The sequence below is a fragment of the Barbus barbus genome, assembly GCF_936440315.1.
Source record: "Barbus barbus genome assembly, chromosome: 41".
In the NCBI taxonomy this organism is placed as follows: domain Eukaryota; kingdom Metazoa; phylum Chordata; class Actinopteri; order Cypriniformes; family Cyprinidae; genus Barbus; species Barbus barbus.
Genome location: NC_136719.1, coordinates 22,442,960 through 22,460,687, shown reverse-complemented (window position 1 = coordinate 22,460,687; position 17,728 = coordinate 22,442,960). Strand labels below are relative to the sequence as shown.

The 17,728-nt window shown below is 35.6% G+C and overlaps 1 protein-coding gene across 1 annotated transcript in view; it reads left to right on the top strand.

Moving 5' to 3' along the window:
- Positions 1-13,168, top strand: part of LOC306860937 (cadherin-6-like) — a gene marked incomplete at both ends in the record, with an annotated part of 68,643 nt that extends 55,475 nt beyond the window's left edge. Inside the window, 7 exons of the mRNA XM_079402965.1 lie at positions 503-639; positions 1,275-1,396; positions 3,076-3,193; positions 4,213-4,539; positions 6,592-6,796; positions 10,649-11,015; positions 12,263-13,168. Coding sequence (XP_079259091.1) covers positions 503-639; positions 1,275-1,396; positions 3,076-3,193; positions 4,213-4,539; positions 6,592-6,796; positions 10,649-11,015; positions 12,263-13,168 — 2,182 coding nt within the window. The remainder of the gene's footprint in view (positions 1-502; positions 640-1,274; positions 1,397-3,075; positions 3,194-4,212; positions 4,540-6,591; positions 6,797-10,648; positions 11,016-12,262) is intronic.
- Positions 13,169-17,728: the final 4,560 nt, after the last annotated feature.

Sequence of the window (17,728 nt, the reverse complement as noted above, 5' to 3'; positions counted from 1 at the left end):
TCAGCATATTAAAATGATTTCTGAAGGATCATGTGACACTGAAGACTGGAGTAATGATGCTGAATTGATTTTAATTTTTTTTCCTGTTTTGCATCACAGGAATAAATTACATTTGAAAATATATTACAATAGAAAACTGTTATTTTTACATATACATATACAACTGTTATTTTTACATATACATATGCATACTCTCACTCACACACACACACACACACGCACAAACATACACACACACACAGAGAGAGAGAGAGCGAGAGAAAAAAAAGATAGAGATACCTTGATTTTGATTTTACAGTTTTTACATTATTTGTTAAAAAAAATAACTAAAGAAATAAAACTCATATTGCATCATGTTTCTGTCTGCCAGGGGAAGCTTGTGGGCTGTTTTCACTTAACCTGCTCCGTTTCACTTGCTTAACTGGCTTATTGATGCACTGGATCCTTTATATCTTATAATCTGTCTGCCCTCCTTCTTTTATTCCTGTCCATTTCTTCTCAGGTACTCAATTGATCCCGAGTCGGACCCCGAGGCGCTGTTCCGTATCGCCTCTGACAATGGCCTCATCACCACCACCGTGGAATTGGATCGGGAACAGGAGCAATGGCATAACATTACCGTCATCGCCACACAGAGAGGTACCAGAACTCTTAAAGGCACATCGTATCAATTCTGAGCACCTGACAATTTCAGGTAGCAGCGTGTAATCGGCCCACAGGAAGGCAATTACTTCTGTGGCGGTCGTGGACATGAAAGCTCATGGCAGAGACACGCACGGACAGAAGTGGAAGAGAAAGGGATTATAATGTAGAATGAAAAGTGGAATTGCTGTTGAGTCTGGTCCACCCCAGCTCAAGGTCGTCTGTTTGTGCTTCCCGTTGGCCCTCGTAAAACACTATCTTGCATCCTCAGAAGTCACTCTGAGTCTTTAGTGGATTTGTTCAGCTTATATTCAGTAATTACTTTCATATTAGACACACGCTCAGAGTGCGATAAGTATGCTTCCGTTATGGCTTTATGTAATGTCATGAACATCAGATGACGCTCGGGCCACTTCTGCTCGTGATGTAACGTTATGTCCCAAAAGAACAAAGCGCGAATGGAGAACAGTAACGAGACAGATTGGAGTTAACTTCTGTTTCATGGTCAGTAAAATTTAGCTGACCTACTTGCGGCTTAAAAGCTTTTGATTTCTAACTTCCTATGCTTTTTTATATATATATATACGTATATATAGATATATCCCGTCATGCTGTTCTTTTCTGCTTCTTAGACAGCCCGAACCAAGTCACCAGAGTAGCGGTTGCCATAGAGACGCTGGACCTCAATGACAACGCCCCCGAGCTGGACCAGCAATACAACACGGCCGTGTGCGACTCCAGTGCTGCTGGACAGGTTGGTAATCTCTGACCCTTTAAAGCCTGCAGAAGAAAGAGTCCGTGAATAATGAAGCACGGACTGCTTTAAAAGATTATTGTGGCCAAGAAGCATCAACTGTGGAAGACAACCAGACAGAAATTATCTGCAATTTGTGTTGGGAAAAAATACTAAAACAAAAATCCAATAAAATGAATATAAAATATATATATATATATATATATATATATATATATATATATATTTATATATAAATAAATATAAAACAAACAAACAAATAAATACATTTAATAAAATAAGCTGCAGTATACTTCTCGTTTGTTTTTGTCTTTGGGTTAAAACAATGTAAGACAACCAGGCAGAATTTGTGTGCAGATTGTGTTTGGTTTAGCTGAAAAATGTATATAAAAATAAAGTAAAATATAATAAAATAAAATAAAATATATACAAATATAAAATAAATTACATAAAACATTGTTGAAATAAACATCAGTACCTCACAAGTGTTTGAATATTTTTTTTTTTTTTGTATTATTATTATTTAAATTTTTGCACATTGGTGTTTTATCTTTGGGTTGTATAAAATTACGAATGGATGTTGTCTCTTGTCATATTGCTTTTATATTAAACAAAAAAGTATTTGTGAATAATAATAATTATTATTATTATTTATTGGACGTTTTATTTGGGTTGTGTGCCTAGCAACACTTATTAACCACATTAAAATTAATAATGCATGTCATCTTTTGTGGTATTGGCTTTATATGATAAAAACAACAACAACAACAAAAACAACAAAAACAGTGTTGAATAAATTGGAATAAACAATTCTTCTTCCAAGTAATATAAATGACTGAGATGCTTGATTCTGATTGGTCAATGGCAGCTTTCTGTATTAAAATATTAAAGTAAAAACATATATTTATAACAATTCAATAAAATATATAAAATAAAATATTAAATATTAAATAAAAAGATGAGAAAATAATAGACAATAAAAACAAGAGGAATACAATTATTAAAATAAACAGTAGTATACCTCTTAAGTATTTGTGAATATTATTAATTATAATTATAATTTATTGCACATTGGTTTGTGTGCTTAACAACACCCCACAGTAAATTTACTAATGCATGTTGTCTCTTTAAGCAATTTAATAAAAGACACCAGTGTTCAATAATAAACTATTCTTCTGGAATAAACAAATCTGAGATGGTTATTTCTGATTGGTCAATAGCAGCATTCTGCAATAACGTATTATTGCATAATTAATCGCTGCTCCAGGCAACTGACTTCCTACAATAGCTGTTGTATATTAAAATCATTTACTTTCACATCATGATTGCATGTCGATTGAATATTTAAGTGGCAAGTAGCCATACAGTCAGCTGGACGTTTATGCAAAATAAATAATAAATAAAGAATCATTTCTGATCACCCTGTGAGGGTTTATTTTACAGTAGTTATCAGCTGACCGATCAATTATTATACTTTCTGCACTTCTGAGGGAAAGGTGACCCTGCTTGCTGCGCTGTAAATAGATGGGTTCACCAAAGGCGTTTCAGAAAAGCAGATTTCTATAAGCAACTGATACTGACTCAGTGCACAGTGAGTCAGCCCAAACATGACGTGTCGTGTTAGACTGCTAATCCTTTATCTGTTCAACAGTATCAGTCTTCGTTTATTTGCGTTTCAGGTGGTGCAGGTGATTCGAGCGATGGATAAAGACCAAAGCAGCTCCAACTCTCCCATCCACTTCAGCATTTCCACAGAGTCCAGCAACACGCTCAACTTCTCCATCAGAGAGCGGGGAGGTGCGCTCGCTTCTCCTGTCATCCATCCGTCTTTTCTTCCCCAGACATAAATCCTCCTTCATTATGCTCATCCATTTATCTTTTTTCGTCACATTCTACTCCGGTGAACACGGCAAACTCCCATGTGCTCCGGCAATCCGTTCTTTCATTTCGCTCATTTGTCCTGTTCGCCGCTTCAATCTGCTGATTTCTAATTTGCTTTAAGGAATGGCTCACCCCAAAATTAAAATGTATTCATCATTCATGTCTGAATAAACCCATATGCTGTTATTTTTGCAGTGGAACACAAAAAGAGAAATTAGAAAGTCTTGAGTAAAGAAGATATCTCCATAATATATTATAGACAAAAATAATCATAATTTGTATAATATATCATTTATTTTGCAATTATAATTTATAAATATAAGCTATATAAATGTTTATATTACTATTATTATTATTGTGTATGTGTATAGATATGTTATAAAAATGTTATATTCATTATCATTTATATTTATTAAATATTACATTTATACGTTTATGATTATTATATTAGAAAGAACATATATATATTTATTATATGTATTATATTATTAATAATAATTATAATGTTATTATATTATTTAGATTATAAATAAAAGCTATATAATATGTATATATTATTATTGTGTGTATTGATTTTATATAAATGTTATATTATAATTTATATTGATTAAATATTACATGTTTATGATTATTATATTATTAAGAACATATACATATTTATTACATATTCATTATATTATTAATATATAGTTGTTATATAAAATGATATGTTCCTCACACTTGTAATATAATATAAGTAGGAAATAAATATATATATATATTGTCACATTTATACTTATTTAATATGTCTATATTTTCCTTAGCACATAAGTGTCTCTCTCTCGCTATATGTAATTGAAGTTATATATTTGCTTAAATCTTGTTCCTTTATTTTTTTCTCATAATGTGTCACATGACTGATGCCTTTTTGTGTAATTAATTTCTTTTGTTTCCAGACAACACGGCAAGTCTGGTGCTCTTGTCGTCCCTGAAGGCTCTTCCTCGCTCTTCCTCTTTACCTACTCTAAAAATACCCATAACGCTCCGTGACGGTGCATCAGACCTCAGCAGCACAGGAACGATTACCGTTACGGTGTGTCCGTGCCAAAACGGAGGTATGTGGGCGGGAGACCGTAAACAACAAACGGAAGAGAAGATTAAAGAGTCTGTGCCGGATTGGGAGAGGCAGACGGCATGTTTGCCTTCACCGTCAAACTCTCCGCTGCTGGGCGTCAGCTCGGCCGCCATGCTGGCCATCCTGGCCTGTGCATCCACTCTGCTGGGTCAGTTCTGCTTTTCAGTCCGTTTCGTCAGGTGTTGTGATTGCAGCTCGCCCATTGCTCCGCCTCTATACCCGGCTGGTTTAGTGATGTGTTGTTGCTACATCTGTCCATCACTCCCTGTCTTCATCCACCATTGCCTCCTGGCGTGTCTTCAAATTGCAGCTTTTCTTCCATATTTGTGTGTTTTTTGGGGGTCGTTCCAACTTTCCGTCGACCTGCCTCGTTACTTGTCCTCCTTTTGTCAGTTGGGTTTGCTAATGAACGTGTTTGGGTTTCATTTCTGCACTAAGTCACTCATAATAAACACCATTTGATGAGTGCTGAGGGCATCGTATGGCATTTTGAGATTGCGGAACAAGCCACCCTCAAGGTTCCCCAAATGATACTGAAAACTCAAACTTTACTAAATAAGTCAGTGAGAGGTGGAATAGACATTTTCTACAAATACACTTTGGGGTTTTACAGTGTAGCCATGTGGCAACATATAATTCCCCTCACTGTTTCACCTGCAAATAAAAGTGTATTTTTTTTTTTTAAGTAAACAAATATATACTGTTTTAAAGCCACATTTCTTTCTTTTAAACATTTTAAAGTCACCCTTTCATGGGCGCCTGCTAAAATCCTCCACAAGCTGCCTTTCTGCATCTTAAATGAGTTGTTTTTAACTGGTTAACTTTATCTAACTTGGCTTTACAGAAAATTATGAAAATATGGCAACTCTGTATCATAATGGAAAAATTGCCTGAAATTGGAAGTGCACTAATGTGTTTTCTCACTGGGAATTTTATAGATATTGACCATAGTTATATTATTACAGTTTTTTGGAAGTGTTTACCGTGATATAATTGCAATTCTGCAAAAATAACGCAATTATGATTTGTATTTTCTTTTCTTTTCAGATAAAAATGAACAGTGAAGGGAAAAAAAGCTTTTAGGAAACATTGAAAAACCTTAATAATGATTCACTACATTTTAGTTGTCAGTTTAGATAAAGAAAAAATATTTAGTTAAAGGAGTTTCTGAGTAATTTTGAATTATTTTTAAGAAACTAGTTTTTGTACCATTTTCCTTTGCAGTAAAGTGTTGCCATATAGCAATGTTTACCACCATTTTAAAACCTTTTCCAAACATCTTTGTTATTTATTGATTTATTTATTCATTCATTCATTCATTCATTGTTATTAGAGCTATTTTAAAACTGACAGTTGTTACACTAGTTGCAGTTTTTCTTTAAAAGGTTAAAGGTTTATGCTTTTTGGAACAATACTGAATAAAATTCAAGATAATGATTAGTTTAATTTTAGTTTTAAATTTGATTAAATATAAATTTAAACATTAAAATGAGTTAATAAGAAACTAGTTTTTGGATCATTTCCATTGTGGTACAGTGTTTTGCTAGACAGCAATATTTCATCTTTCAATATTTTTTTTTAAACTTATTTTTATGTATCAAAATGAATGAGTTGTTCCAATTGCACATTTTTCATAGGGAAAACCAATGAACTGCTATCTAACATAAAATCAGTCTAGCAAGAGAAATAGATTGTGTTAAACACATTAAATGTCAGTGTAACAACTTTTAACAATGTCTGAATGTTAGGCAACTCTTGGAGAAAAAAAGTGAAAGTAAGTGAAAGTGACGTGACGTGGCCAAGTATGGTTGCCCATACTTGGAATTTGTTCTCTGCATTTAACCCATCCTAAGTGCACACACACACAGCAGTGAACACACACACACCCGGAGCAGTGGGCAGCCATTTATGCTGCGGCGCCCAGGGAGCAGTTGGGGGTTTGGCGCCTTGCTCAAGGGCACCTCAGTCGTGGTATTGAGGGTGGAGAGAGAGCTGGACATTCACTCCCCAAACTTACAATTCCTGCCGGATCTGAGACTCGAACTCGCAACCTTTGTGTTACGAGTCCGACTCTCTAACCATTATGTCACGACTTCAACTTTCACTTATTATTAACTGGAAAACTGTCCATTTTGTACCCTATTCATGAAAAGTGGCATTAACGTCCTGTCATTTTCTCTCGCTCTCTTTTGTTGGATAGTGGTGGCGGCGCTCTCGCTATCGTTGCGAAGGCAGAAACGGGACACTCAGTCTCCTGTGGAGGATGATGAGATCAGGGAGAACATCATCACGTATGATGACGAGGGAGGCGGCGAGGCGGACACGGCCGCTTTCGATATCGCGACCCTAAAGAGCGCCCCCCAGAGCATGCGCAGGGCACAGCGGCTTCGGGACAGCAAGAATATGTGAGTGTGTGTTTACAGTGATTTTGATGTTCACATAAATAGACATCTCATTTCATTATTTGAATCTCCCAGATTTATTGCTGGCACTATCTGATCTTTTAAATCACATGTCATTTCTTGGCATTTGGCTTAGAAAATGCCATATTATATTAATAGCCCATGTGAATCATTCAGATTGAATATAAGCTGACATTCACCGCAAACACAAACTGGTGTATCTTCCTCTCGAATCTCTGGTTACTCTGAATATGTTCAGTCACACTAAATGATGTTAAATGTATATCTGATTAATGAGGGCTCTGTACGCAGGAGTGTGTGTGGTTTAATGAGCCTTCACAATGCAAATCTGACAGCTGTTTCAGTGCAAAGTTCATGTAGTTAATATTTATGCCGTTCAAACCCACTCTGTGTTCTAGTCCTCTATCCATCATATTCCTGTTTGATGTCATTGTAATACTCCTGGGCAGGTTGGTGAAATACTTCACACGCAACAATTTTTAAAGACACAACTGACTGTTTTTGAATAGTTGCATCGGGAGCTTCCACTGGGAGTACAAATCTTTTGATTAACTTTTTTGGTAACTTAGAAATATCTGGTTTATCTGGTTTTGGTGAAAAAGTTGCAAGGAATGTGGTTTTCTTTTAAAAGCCCAATGAAATGCTCAGATCTGTGTAGTTTTCCCAAATTTGGTGACATATTTCATAATTAAACAGAAGCTTTATACAATGTTTATGTAATTGATTACTAGCTCAAAGGGACAGTTCACCCAAAAATGCAAGTTTTATCATCATTTACTCACCCTCAAGTAGTTCCAAACCTGTATGAATTTCTTTCTTCTGCCGAACACAAAGGAAGATATTTTGAAGAAAGTTTGTAACCAGGCTGTTTTAGGGCACCACTGACTTCCATAGTAGGGAAAAAAATACTATGGAAGTCAGAAGTGCTCTGTTTCCCACATTCTTCAGAATATCTTCCTTTGTGTTCAGCAGAACAAAGACATTCATACAGGTTTGGAATTACTTTAGGGTGAGTAAATGATTCAATCATTTTCATTTTTGGGTGAACTATCCCTTTTAAAGGCCTATGGAAGCCCATTTCTTGCCACAAAAAAAGTATTGTAAATCATAATTATGACATATTTGACATAAAAAAATAGATAATTATGAGATAAAGTCTAAATTGTAATATAATGTTGACATAATTTGAGATTAAAAAATTGAAATTTTGACAAAAAGTTATAGTTATGACGTTACACATTTTGAGACAAAAAAGTCATAATTATGAGGTAAAATTTGAAATCATGACATGCTTAAGTAATAAATGAGGAAAAAGATGAAATTATGAGATACTAAGCCATAATTTTAAGATAAATATGTCCTAAGTAATAATTGAGGAAAAAGTTTAAATTATGAGATACTGATTATGAGATAAATGATACACGGTTATCAGGATATTGGAGATATCCAAGTCATAATAATGAGATATCACAATTTCTACAAAAAATATTAAGCAGCACAGTTGTTTTCGACATTGATAATAATTAGGGATGCACCGATACCACTTTTTCCAGTACTCGCCCGATGCCGATACTTTTATTTTTGGTACTTGCCGATACCGAGTACCGATACTGGGGAAGTCGTGGCCTAATGGTTAGAGAGTCGGACTCGTAATCCAAAGGTTGCAGGTTCGAGTCTCGAGCCGGCAGGAATTGTAGGTGGGGGGAGTGAATGTCCAGCGCTCTCTCCACCCTCAATACCACGACTGAGGTGCCCTTGAGCAAGGCACCGAACCCCCAACTGCTCCCCAGTCGCTGCAGCATAAATGGCTGCCCACTCCTCCGGGTGTGTGTTCACGGTGTGTGTGTGTGTGTGTTCACTGCTGTGGATGGGTTGGATGGGTTAAATGCAGAGCACGAATTCCAAGCATGGGTCACCATACTTGGCTGAATGTCACTTCACATACTGATATTTTCATTGCATTTGTACATTTTTTAAATATTGGGTACAGAAACCAAAAGAGTATGTATAATGTTAATTGGTTAACTTCATTTATCAAATAAATACAGTCAAACCAAAATTTATTCAAACACCTTTAAAATTTCTCACATTATCACGGTTTATTCGCTATAGATTAGAAAATGGTAATAACATATGACAAGAACTCATAAAGTAACTGTGTCTGAACAAAATCAGCTTGATAATGTCAGATAATTTTGATAGAAAGGTACATAGTGGATTACAATCAACCAAAAATGATTCAGACAGTTGTTAGTATGACAATATTTACACAACTATCAATACTCTGTCGGGCCACCCTTAGCCTTAATGACAGCCTGTAGTCTCCTGGGCATGCTGTAAACCAGGTTCATGCAAACCTGAACTTCAGTTTTTTTTTTCCAGACTCAGTCTGAATAATTTTTTGTCCCAAATTTATATCAATTTTACTGGTAGTCCACTGTATGAATAATTTTTGGTTATAATATGTCACAGTTTACTTTATTTTGATTTGACTGTATAATATCTTCGGCTATTTTCACACTTAATTATGGCCATTAAAATGTATTTTACAAGTTTTTGTTACTTTCACTGTTCATTTTTTTGCTCTATGGTACATCATCTTTAATTTAATAGCATTAGAGCTGCTCCCTTGCAGCGGCTCAGTAATGTAATTACGAGTTTTGCTGTAATAATGCAGGGAACCACTGGTTATAAATCTCCTAACTGTGATATTTTCAGAAATAAAAGTAGTTTTTTTTCTCATCTGAAACGTGCTGAAATTTATATTCCAAAGCCACTCATATAATGCATAATCAATCACGAAGCAAGCAAAACACGTATTTGTACTGCTGCAGAATGAGAGGGACAAATACAGAACATAGCGCATAAGCTGTTAGTTTCACTTTTGCCAGAATGTCGTGTATGCTTAAGGTTGAAAATAAATGGTTTATAGTGAATACCCCTATAAATTGTCTTATATTTACGATTTAGTTTTAAGCCAAATGATGCGTGTGCCAAGTGAGCGAACATCAATAAAGATCACACAACAGAAGTGCGCGCACGCTCTCTCTCTCTCCCTCCCTTCCTCCCTACCGTTAAGTAACTCATGTATTGTTTTACTTACTTGTTTTTGACATATCCGACCGAACTACAAACTATCCAGTGATGTCTGTGAGAAAGGGATATTCACTCGACGAGGTCGAGCATCTGTGCCGCCGCACGCTCAATCCACTCAGCGTGCTTTACTTAGCCCATCAGCTCGCACACATCAGCTATACAGGCGTCAATCCTGAATGTTTAACATTAATTTCATTGCATGCATATACTTCGTAGACATCCTTAATCTCTAATAACTCCATTCTGCTGTCTGTTGTTCTGTTGTCTGTATTTCTTTGTCTGAATATGGCACTTATCACATGCTGTGTGGTATCGGCGTTTGGTATCGGGACATTTTAACGAGTACGAGTAGGAGTACAGGAGCTCAGTATCGGGACCGATACCAGTATTGGTGCATCCCTAATAATAATACATGTTACTTAAGCACCAAATCAGCATAAAGTCATTATTATGAGATAGAAGTGAACATTATGACAAAAAGTAATAACATAAGTCAAAAATATCAGACACTAAGACACAATTTTGAGCAATTATGATATACTAAGTAAAGATTTTGACATACTATGTAATCATTCTGAGGAAAATATAAAAATTATTACATTCTAAGTACAAATTTTCATGTCATATTTTCAACTTATAATCTTTTTTTTTTCTTACGTGGCTGAAATAGGCTTCTATACTTAACCATTAAACTAATTCATACATTTTAGTTTCCTAATTTCTATTTTATTATAACAGGTATTCTCAGGATAACTTGGACAGCATCAGAACCTTCAGTTGGAGTCAGAGATTGGGTTTGAACCCATGTCGTCCCGTCTCTGCACCACTCTATGGACGGTATTGCTACAGCATCCAGACACTTCCAGCTTCAAGAAACAGACTCGGCCCGTTCAACTCCAGGCTCGATCTCGCCAAACTGGAGTATGTTCTTCCCGGCAGCCAAGGCCAGGCCGGCGGCCCTTTAGAATCCGGTTCTGTATTTATCGGCAAGAGCAGGGATGGATCAGAACATAAAAGAGCAGACGGATCCACCGACAGCCTTCCGAAAGAGAGTGAGACAGGAAGTGAGATCATCTCTGAGAGCCACACACTCAGCCAGGATCAGGTATCCTTCCTGCCACGAACTATTTATCACATTACAATCCTATAGAGCACAACAGCATGGGTTCTGGGAATGAAAATCCCATTTATTGCCTCCATAAACAAATAGTCTTTAAATTATAATTTATAAATTATCTATACAGACCTACTATGACATCTACATATCGTAGTCGGTACTTTTGACAACACTACATCTGAAGTTGGTTAGCAATGAGATGTGCTTCTTTTGAAACCACAAATCAGTGTGATTTCAACTTAATTTCCACCAAATCACAGAGGCTGTTGTTGCTAAAATATGTAAATGAATATTTGTACCAAATGAGCTCATTACTGGCCAAAAGTTAATCAGTTTCCTATAATCTCAAACTATGTATATAATATTTGTATTATCTAAATAGTTTGCAATAGCCATAAAATTTATTGTTTTCTAGTTATAATAAATCACTTAACATCAATACATTTATTTATTTACATAATGCACATTGCTTCTTGATAAGTAGTTTTAATGTTGTGACATCTCAGAGCTGGTTGATTGGCTTAGGACTTTATTGAAAAAGTCTTCATTTAATATATTTTTTTTAATTCATGTGGAGGAAATGAATAGGAAAATATTTGCTCTCTTATCAATGTTTAAATCTTCATGTTGTTAAAATATGTATAATGTCTTTAAATCTGAGATCCCAGATTAATGCATTGTTTATCAAGGATGCAATAAATTGATTAAAAATGACAGTAAATACATTTATAATGTTACAAATTATTTCTATTTCAAATATCAAATAAATGCTGTTTTTTTATTTTATTTTCTATTTATCATAGAAACCTGATAAAAAAATGACAATGAAAATGTCACAATGTAAAAAAACAACAAAAAAATACTGTTTCCACATAAATATTAGGCTGTACCATTGTTTTCAATATTGATAATAATAAGAAATGTTTCTTAAGCATTAAATCAGCATATTAAAATGATTTCTGAAAAATCATGTGACACTTAAGACTGGAGTAATGATGCTGAAAATTTAGCTTTGCATAACAGGAATAAATTACATTTTAAAATATATTCAAATAGAAAACAGTTCTTTGAAATTGTAATAATATTTCACAATATTACTGATTTTACTGTATTTTTGATCAAATAAATGCTGCCTTGCTAAGCATGAGAGATTTTTTTCAAAAACAACCCCAAACTATTGAGCTATTAAATGGCCTTATCATGTTCTTCAATGTTTTCTGTGTTTTCTCTCTCAGTCTGTGCATTCGGACCAGGTTCTGTTCGTGAAGGGCTCCAGTCAGAGCGGTTCCTGCTCCGAGGCCTCCAGCACTTCTGTGAGCCATAAACCCGAGGCGTCCCCTCACTGCTTGACCACACGGGCCTCCATTTCCACCATCACCACAGATGACTCCACCCCTGCCTCGGCTTTGGACAAGAACGGGGACGCTCTGCTCATCAGCACCAGCCAGAGCTCCACCAGCCTGGGCACGACGGAGATGTCATTCAGAACAATGGAAGGTACTTTGCTGAGGGCTGGTGGAGGGATACCTTTGACCGGGACAACACTTCTTTACCCAGAAGCTGCTGGACTAATGGGCTTGTACGGGGTGGGTGGGCAGAACTATGTGCCACAACTAGTGATGCCCCTCCCTGGAGGGGCGGGGTTATATGAAAGAGGGTGGGGCTTGGGGAATGGGAAGTTTGGCCAAGCGAACTCTGAAAAGGCAGGTGCAGATTCGTTGACAAAGCAAATGGGCGATTTCCTGCAGCACCGTCTAGCCCTGGTGACCTTTGACCCCATGCAGCCACCATACGACTCGCTGCAGACGTACGGATTGGAAGGGGGCGGCTCACAGGCCACGTCTCTCAGCTCGCTCGAAAGTGAGGTCGAAAAAGATACAGAGGGAGAGAAACACAGATTTGAGGAGTGGGGACCCAAGTTCGACAGGTTGCTTGATATTTTCAGGGAACGAGCAAAAGAAAAAGAGGATCAGGAAAAACATCAGGGTGAGCGTTTAAAAGAAGAACATCTGGAAGAGGAAATGAACAAGACAGAAGACGAGAGTGAGACAGAAACGAGAAAAGAGGACGAAAAAACTGATTTGAATGAGACACAGCGGGCCGAGGAGGAAAACACAGAAGAATTGGAAGCAATGCACTAAAGAGGAAATGGGAATAATGAGGGAGGATGTGATATCACATCGTGAGCTTTCAAAAGAAATAAGTGCTGAAAGGAGCCAATGAGCACAATCTGGACAAAGAGAATTTTATATGGACCTGCCAAAAACCAGTATGTCAGTGTTTTAGAGGAGCAGAGAGTCTTATGTAAGTCACTCGCGTTCATTTTACGTCCAGCCACACACACAGTGCTTACGTTGTAAAATACAAACGTCATCATTATCTAAATCTTTTACCTTTCAGATTTTCAATGTGCTCTCAGACTTTTATACCCAGGATTAACATGGTGATCAGGCCACCAGTTTTTATCGTCTCACGATGTGAAAAAGATGACAGACACATGGCTTTCTTACAATCTGCTTGATTGATTTAATCAACAGTATCTGATTATTTATCAAATGATTTCACCACATGATTTATTTTAATTTAAATAAATAAATAAATATCAATTAATTACATTTTTCATTTTTATGTTTTCAGCTTTTATTTGATTTTAGTTTCTTTTTTATTCATTTTATTTTAAGATTTTGCCAATTTTATTTGTGATTACATATTTAATTACATATATATAATATATGTGTATTGTATATATTTAAAATACACACATACATGTATATATTTAAGAAATGTCATGTTTATTTATATTTATAAATCATACATCACACATACAAATATATATTTTTTCTTAAATATATACATGTATGTATGTGTATTTATATATACATGTACATATTTTAATTTATTTCTATTTCAGATTTAGTTTTTGTAATTTTAGTACCTAAATTTAAACATATTTGCTAATGTTGCAGTTTACACATCCTGTAATATGTACAGTAAGTGGCGATTTGACTAGATTTCTCATTAAATATGGCATATAAGGTGGGGAATCCACCAAAATAGGGCCCGTCTTGTTCCGCACACACATATTAGCAGCACGTGTCTTAGTCGTCTCTTTCAGCGTTGTCCCATTACACTTAAGTTAATAATTCATGTCGCCATGACAAGCCAAAGTTATGAAACATCTCATTTCTGAAATATTGATTTCAGCCCTTACGAGCACCAATGTTTGAAAAATAGGTCTCATGAAATATGTACAATCGCTGACAAATTCATATTGACGCTTGTGTATTAATAAGGCAACGCTCTCTCGCACGGATTTTGACAGCGAGGAAGCTAAACTGTTTAAAACAGTTCGATAAAAGGCTGCTTTTTACTAGGTCACTGCAACCACACACACATCGATGCATAAAGATGATTTGCGCATGGTTTACTTCTATCCGTTTTTAGATCGGTTTTCCTCTCTTCACTAGTCAGGATGCTTAGCCTGGTTTAGACCTCCTGAACCGCTTCAATTATTTAACCCTTTTTGTTTTTATTGAAGACCTATGCAACTGAAACTTTGAGACAGTGAACTTCTGATCTGAATGAGATTTGTTTTTTTTCCTGTATACGCTGTTTGCGTTCTCATGTACAGATGTAAATAGCATTGGAGAACTGACAAGCCTTTTGGACCAGAGAGTTTATGTAAATCTGAATCTGTTTATGTAAATGTTGAATTCAATCCTACTGTAAAACCACAGCTGGAAGATCCTGAGAATTTCCAACGTGTTGTAAGATCTCTTGTGAAACTGACCGTCATCTGATGTTCAATAAATGGTGTACAGTGAACTTTGGTAAATGTGGATTCACAGACCTATGTACATATGACTGACTTTCTTCGGTAAAGCACAAATGAAATATTCTCTATTCCAATAAATGGAAGTTTGCAGTGATCTGTCAAGCTCTCAAAAGGACAAATAGCACCATATATGACCCTGGACCACATAACCAGTCATAAGGGTCAGTTTTTCGAAATCGAGATTTATACATCATCTGAAATCTGAATAAACAAGCTTCCCATTGATGTATGGTTTGTTAGGATAGGACAATATTTGGCCGAGATACAACTATTTGAAAATCTGGAATCTTTGAGGGTGCAAAAAAAATCGAAATATTGAGAAAATCGCCTTTAAAGTTGTCCAAATGAAGTTCTTAGCAATGCATATTACTAATCAAAAATTAAGTTTTGATATATTTACAGTAGGAAATTTACTAAATATCTTCACGGAACATGATATTTACTTAATATCCTAATGATTTTTGGCATAAAATAAAAATCTATACTTTTGACCCATACAGTGTATGGCTATCGCTACAAATATACATGTGCTACTTATGACTGCTTTTGTGCTCCAGGGTCATATATAGACATCGTAAAAGTATTTATTTATTTTTTTTCAGCCATGTGCTATATCGTATGTCTTCTGAAAAACTGAAATGATAGACTTGTGTGATGAAGAGACTGAAATGCAAGTTATTATTTACTGAAAATGTCTGAAATATCATTCATGCGCGTGCATATATTTGGCACAAATCTTATTTTAGATTTTTTTTTTAATCTTTAGATTTTTGTTACTTGAAATAAATGTGAACTGAAATAAAATTCCGCTGAAACTTATTTTCAAATGGTTGCCAATGCTACATTTATCATTTTAATTTAGTTTAACTTGATGCACTAAAATAACTACAACTGAAATTAAAATAAAAAGATAGACCCTTTAAAATAATAAAACTAATAATAAAATGACAAAAAAAAATTAAATAGAATGTGAACAAAATATAGAAATAAAATTAAAAAGACTTGAAAGGAAGTTATTCCATATATATTATTGCATTTTATTTATTATCTTCAGATGATAATTCATATATTTAGGTGGAGTTGAAACACCACTAACTGAAAAATAAACTATATATATATATATATATATATATATATTTTTTTTTTTTTTTTTTTTTTTTTTTTTTTTTATTATTAAATACCTGCTTTAAAAAGTAAATTGTTAAGGTCCCTGCATGTGTTAAATAAATAATAATTATAAAAAAAATCATAAATATGTATCAACTGTGTTGCCAAGAAGAACAAACTCCATTAAAATGAACACTTACACTCAAAAGCCAATAATATAATGGCTCATATCAAACACGTTTTTAAATGTTCATCATACGCAAAAGCTTTTTTTTTTTTTCTTTAGCGTTTCATTGAAAGCTTTAAATATATGATACAGTGTTGGCTCTAGTGCGTAATTATAATCCACTGCATCAATTTTTTAGCCGGCGTGAATTATTAAAATCATTTTAAGATCTAGCAGCACACGACGGGCACGCCACAAACTTCCAAACTACAGAAAACGTTAGCATCTCGAGCTGACACGAAACCACTGTGATGTTCAGAGGGAGAATGAGCTTTTATTGCACTGTCACTTTGCTTTCTACGCGAGATGCCAGCGAAACTAAGAAGAAAGCGAGGTAGAAGCGCGCTTTAGGCTTTAGACCTCAGGATGAGAGATCCAGAATCCAGATCAAGTGCATCTTTCCGTCTGTCTCTTGAACTGTGTGATGTGTGCAGCACTTTCTGCTTTTATCTAAACAGGTTGTCAGCGAGACACAGAATCACTTATTCAGAAGAAAGCCGGGATCTAGAAGGCAAAGGCACGCCGCCATTAATACGTGAGTTGGAATAACATTATATTAGTAGGAAAGGAGGCCAGCGGGCTTTTAGACCTTTAGTGACACTGCCCGCTAATGCTAAATTATTCAGCAAAACACACAAACAGCCACAGATAAATTTTTTTTTTTAGTTTAAGCTACTATACCTTCAAGACAGCGTCGTCTGCTATATGTAATTCACATTTGATAGCGCTGAAGGGAGAGTGTGATGGCCGCCTGGTCCCTGTAGCCATTAGCAATCTCTTATTTAAAGCGGGAAAATGTAGCTGCGCTAATGACATGAGTTATGAGGATTATGAGAGATTCTGCTGTCACCTGCTCTGAGATGATGTCCTCTGGCTGTTTGTGTGCGCGCTGGAGAAATTAAACCTTTATGAAGGACTTTAATTAACATTTGTTTTCTCCCGGACTACATCAAGACCACTGTGAGGAGGATAGAATTATAATGGGCTGATTCCTCAGAAGAGCACGCTTCACTACTTTATAGTTTGAAGTAAAACTGTTTTAGGATCAGGGATATACTGTTATAGTTTTTCGTAATATTTTCTGTTTTCGTTTTGTCACAAATTCTGGCCATGAACTTCCATTCGTTCACCACCAGAGGTCACCCGCTCACCACATGGACTCTTGCACTACACTACTGGCACTTCACCATTGGACTACAGTTCCCATCATCCATTGCACTGACGACACACACAGCTGATTTCACTGATCACACAAGCTTTATAAGACTTGGACTTCCTCTGTCATCGCCGAGTATTGTTTAGCGTATATCCTAGCGATAGCTACTCTAGCCCTGTCTGTGAAACCTGGACTTAATGTTTTCAAATTGAGCTAAATAAACTATTTAAACGTTAAAACGGAATTATAAGTATTCACCAATTGCAAGTTAAAAACGGTCGATTGCACAGAAACAACCACTAAACATGACAGTTTTTTTTGCAAAGCAAATGGGTTCTTCATTTGCAGCAGCTGCATCTCCACAGGACCAGATGCCT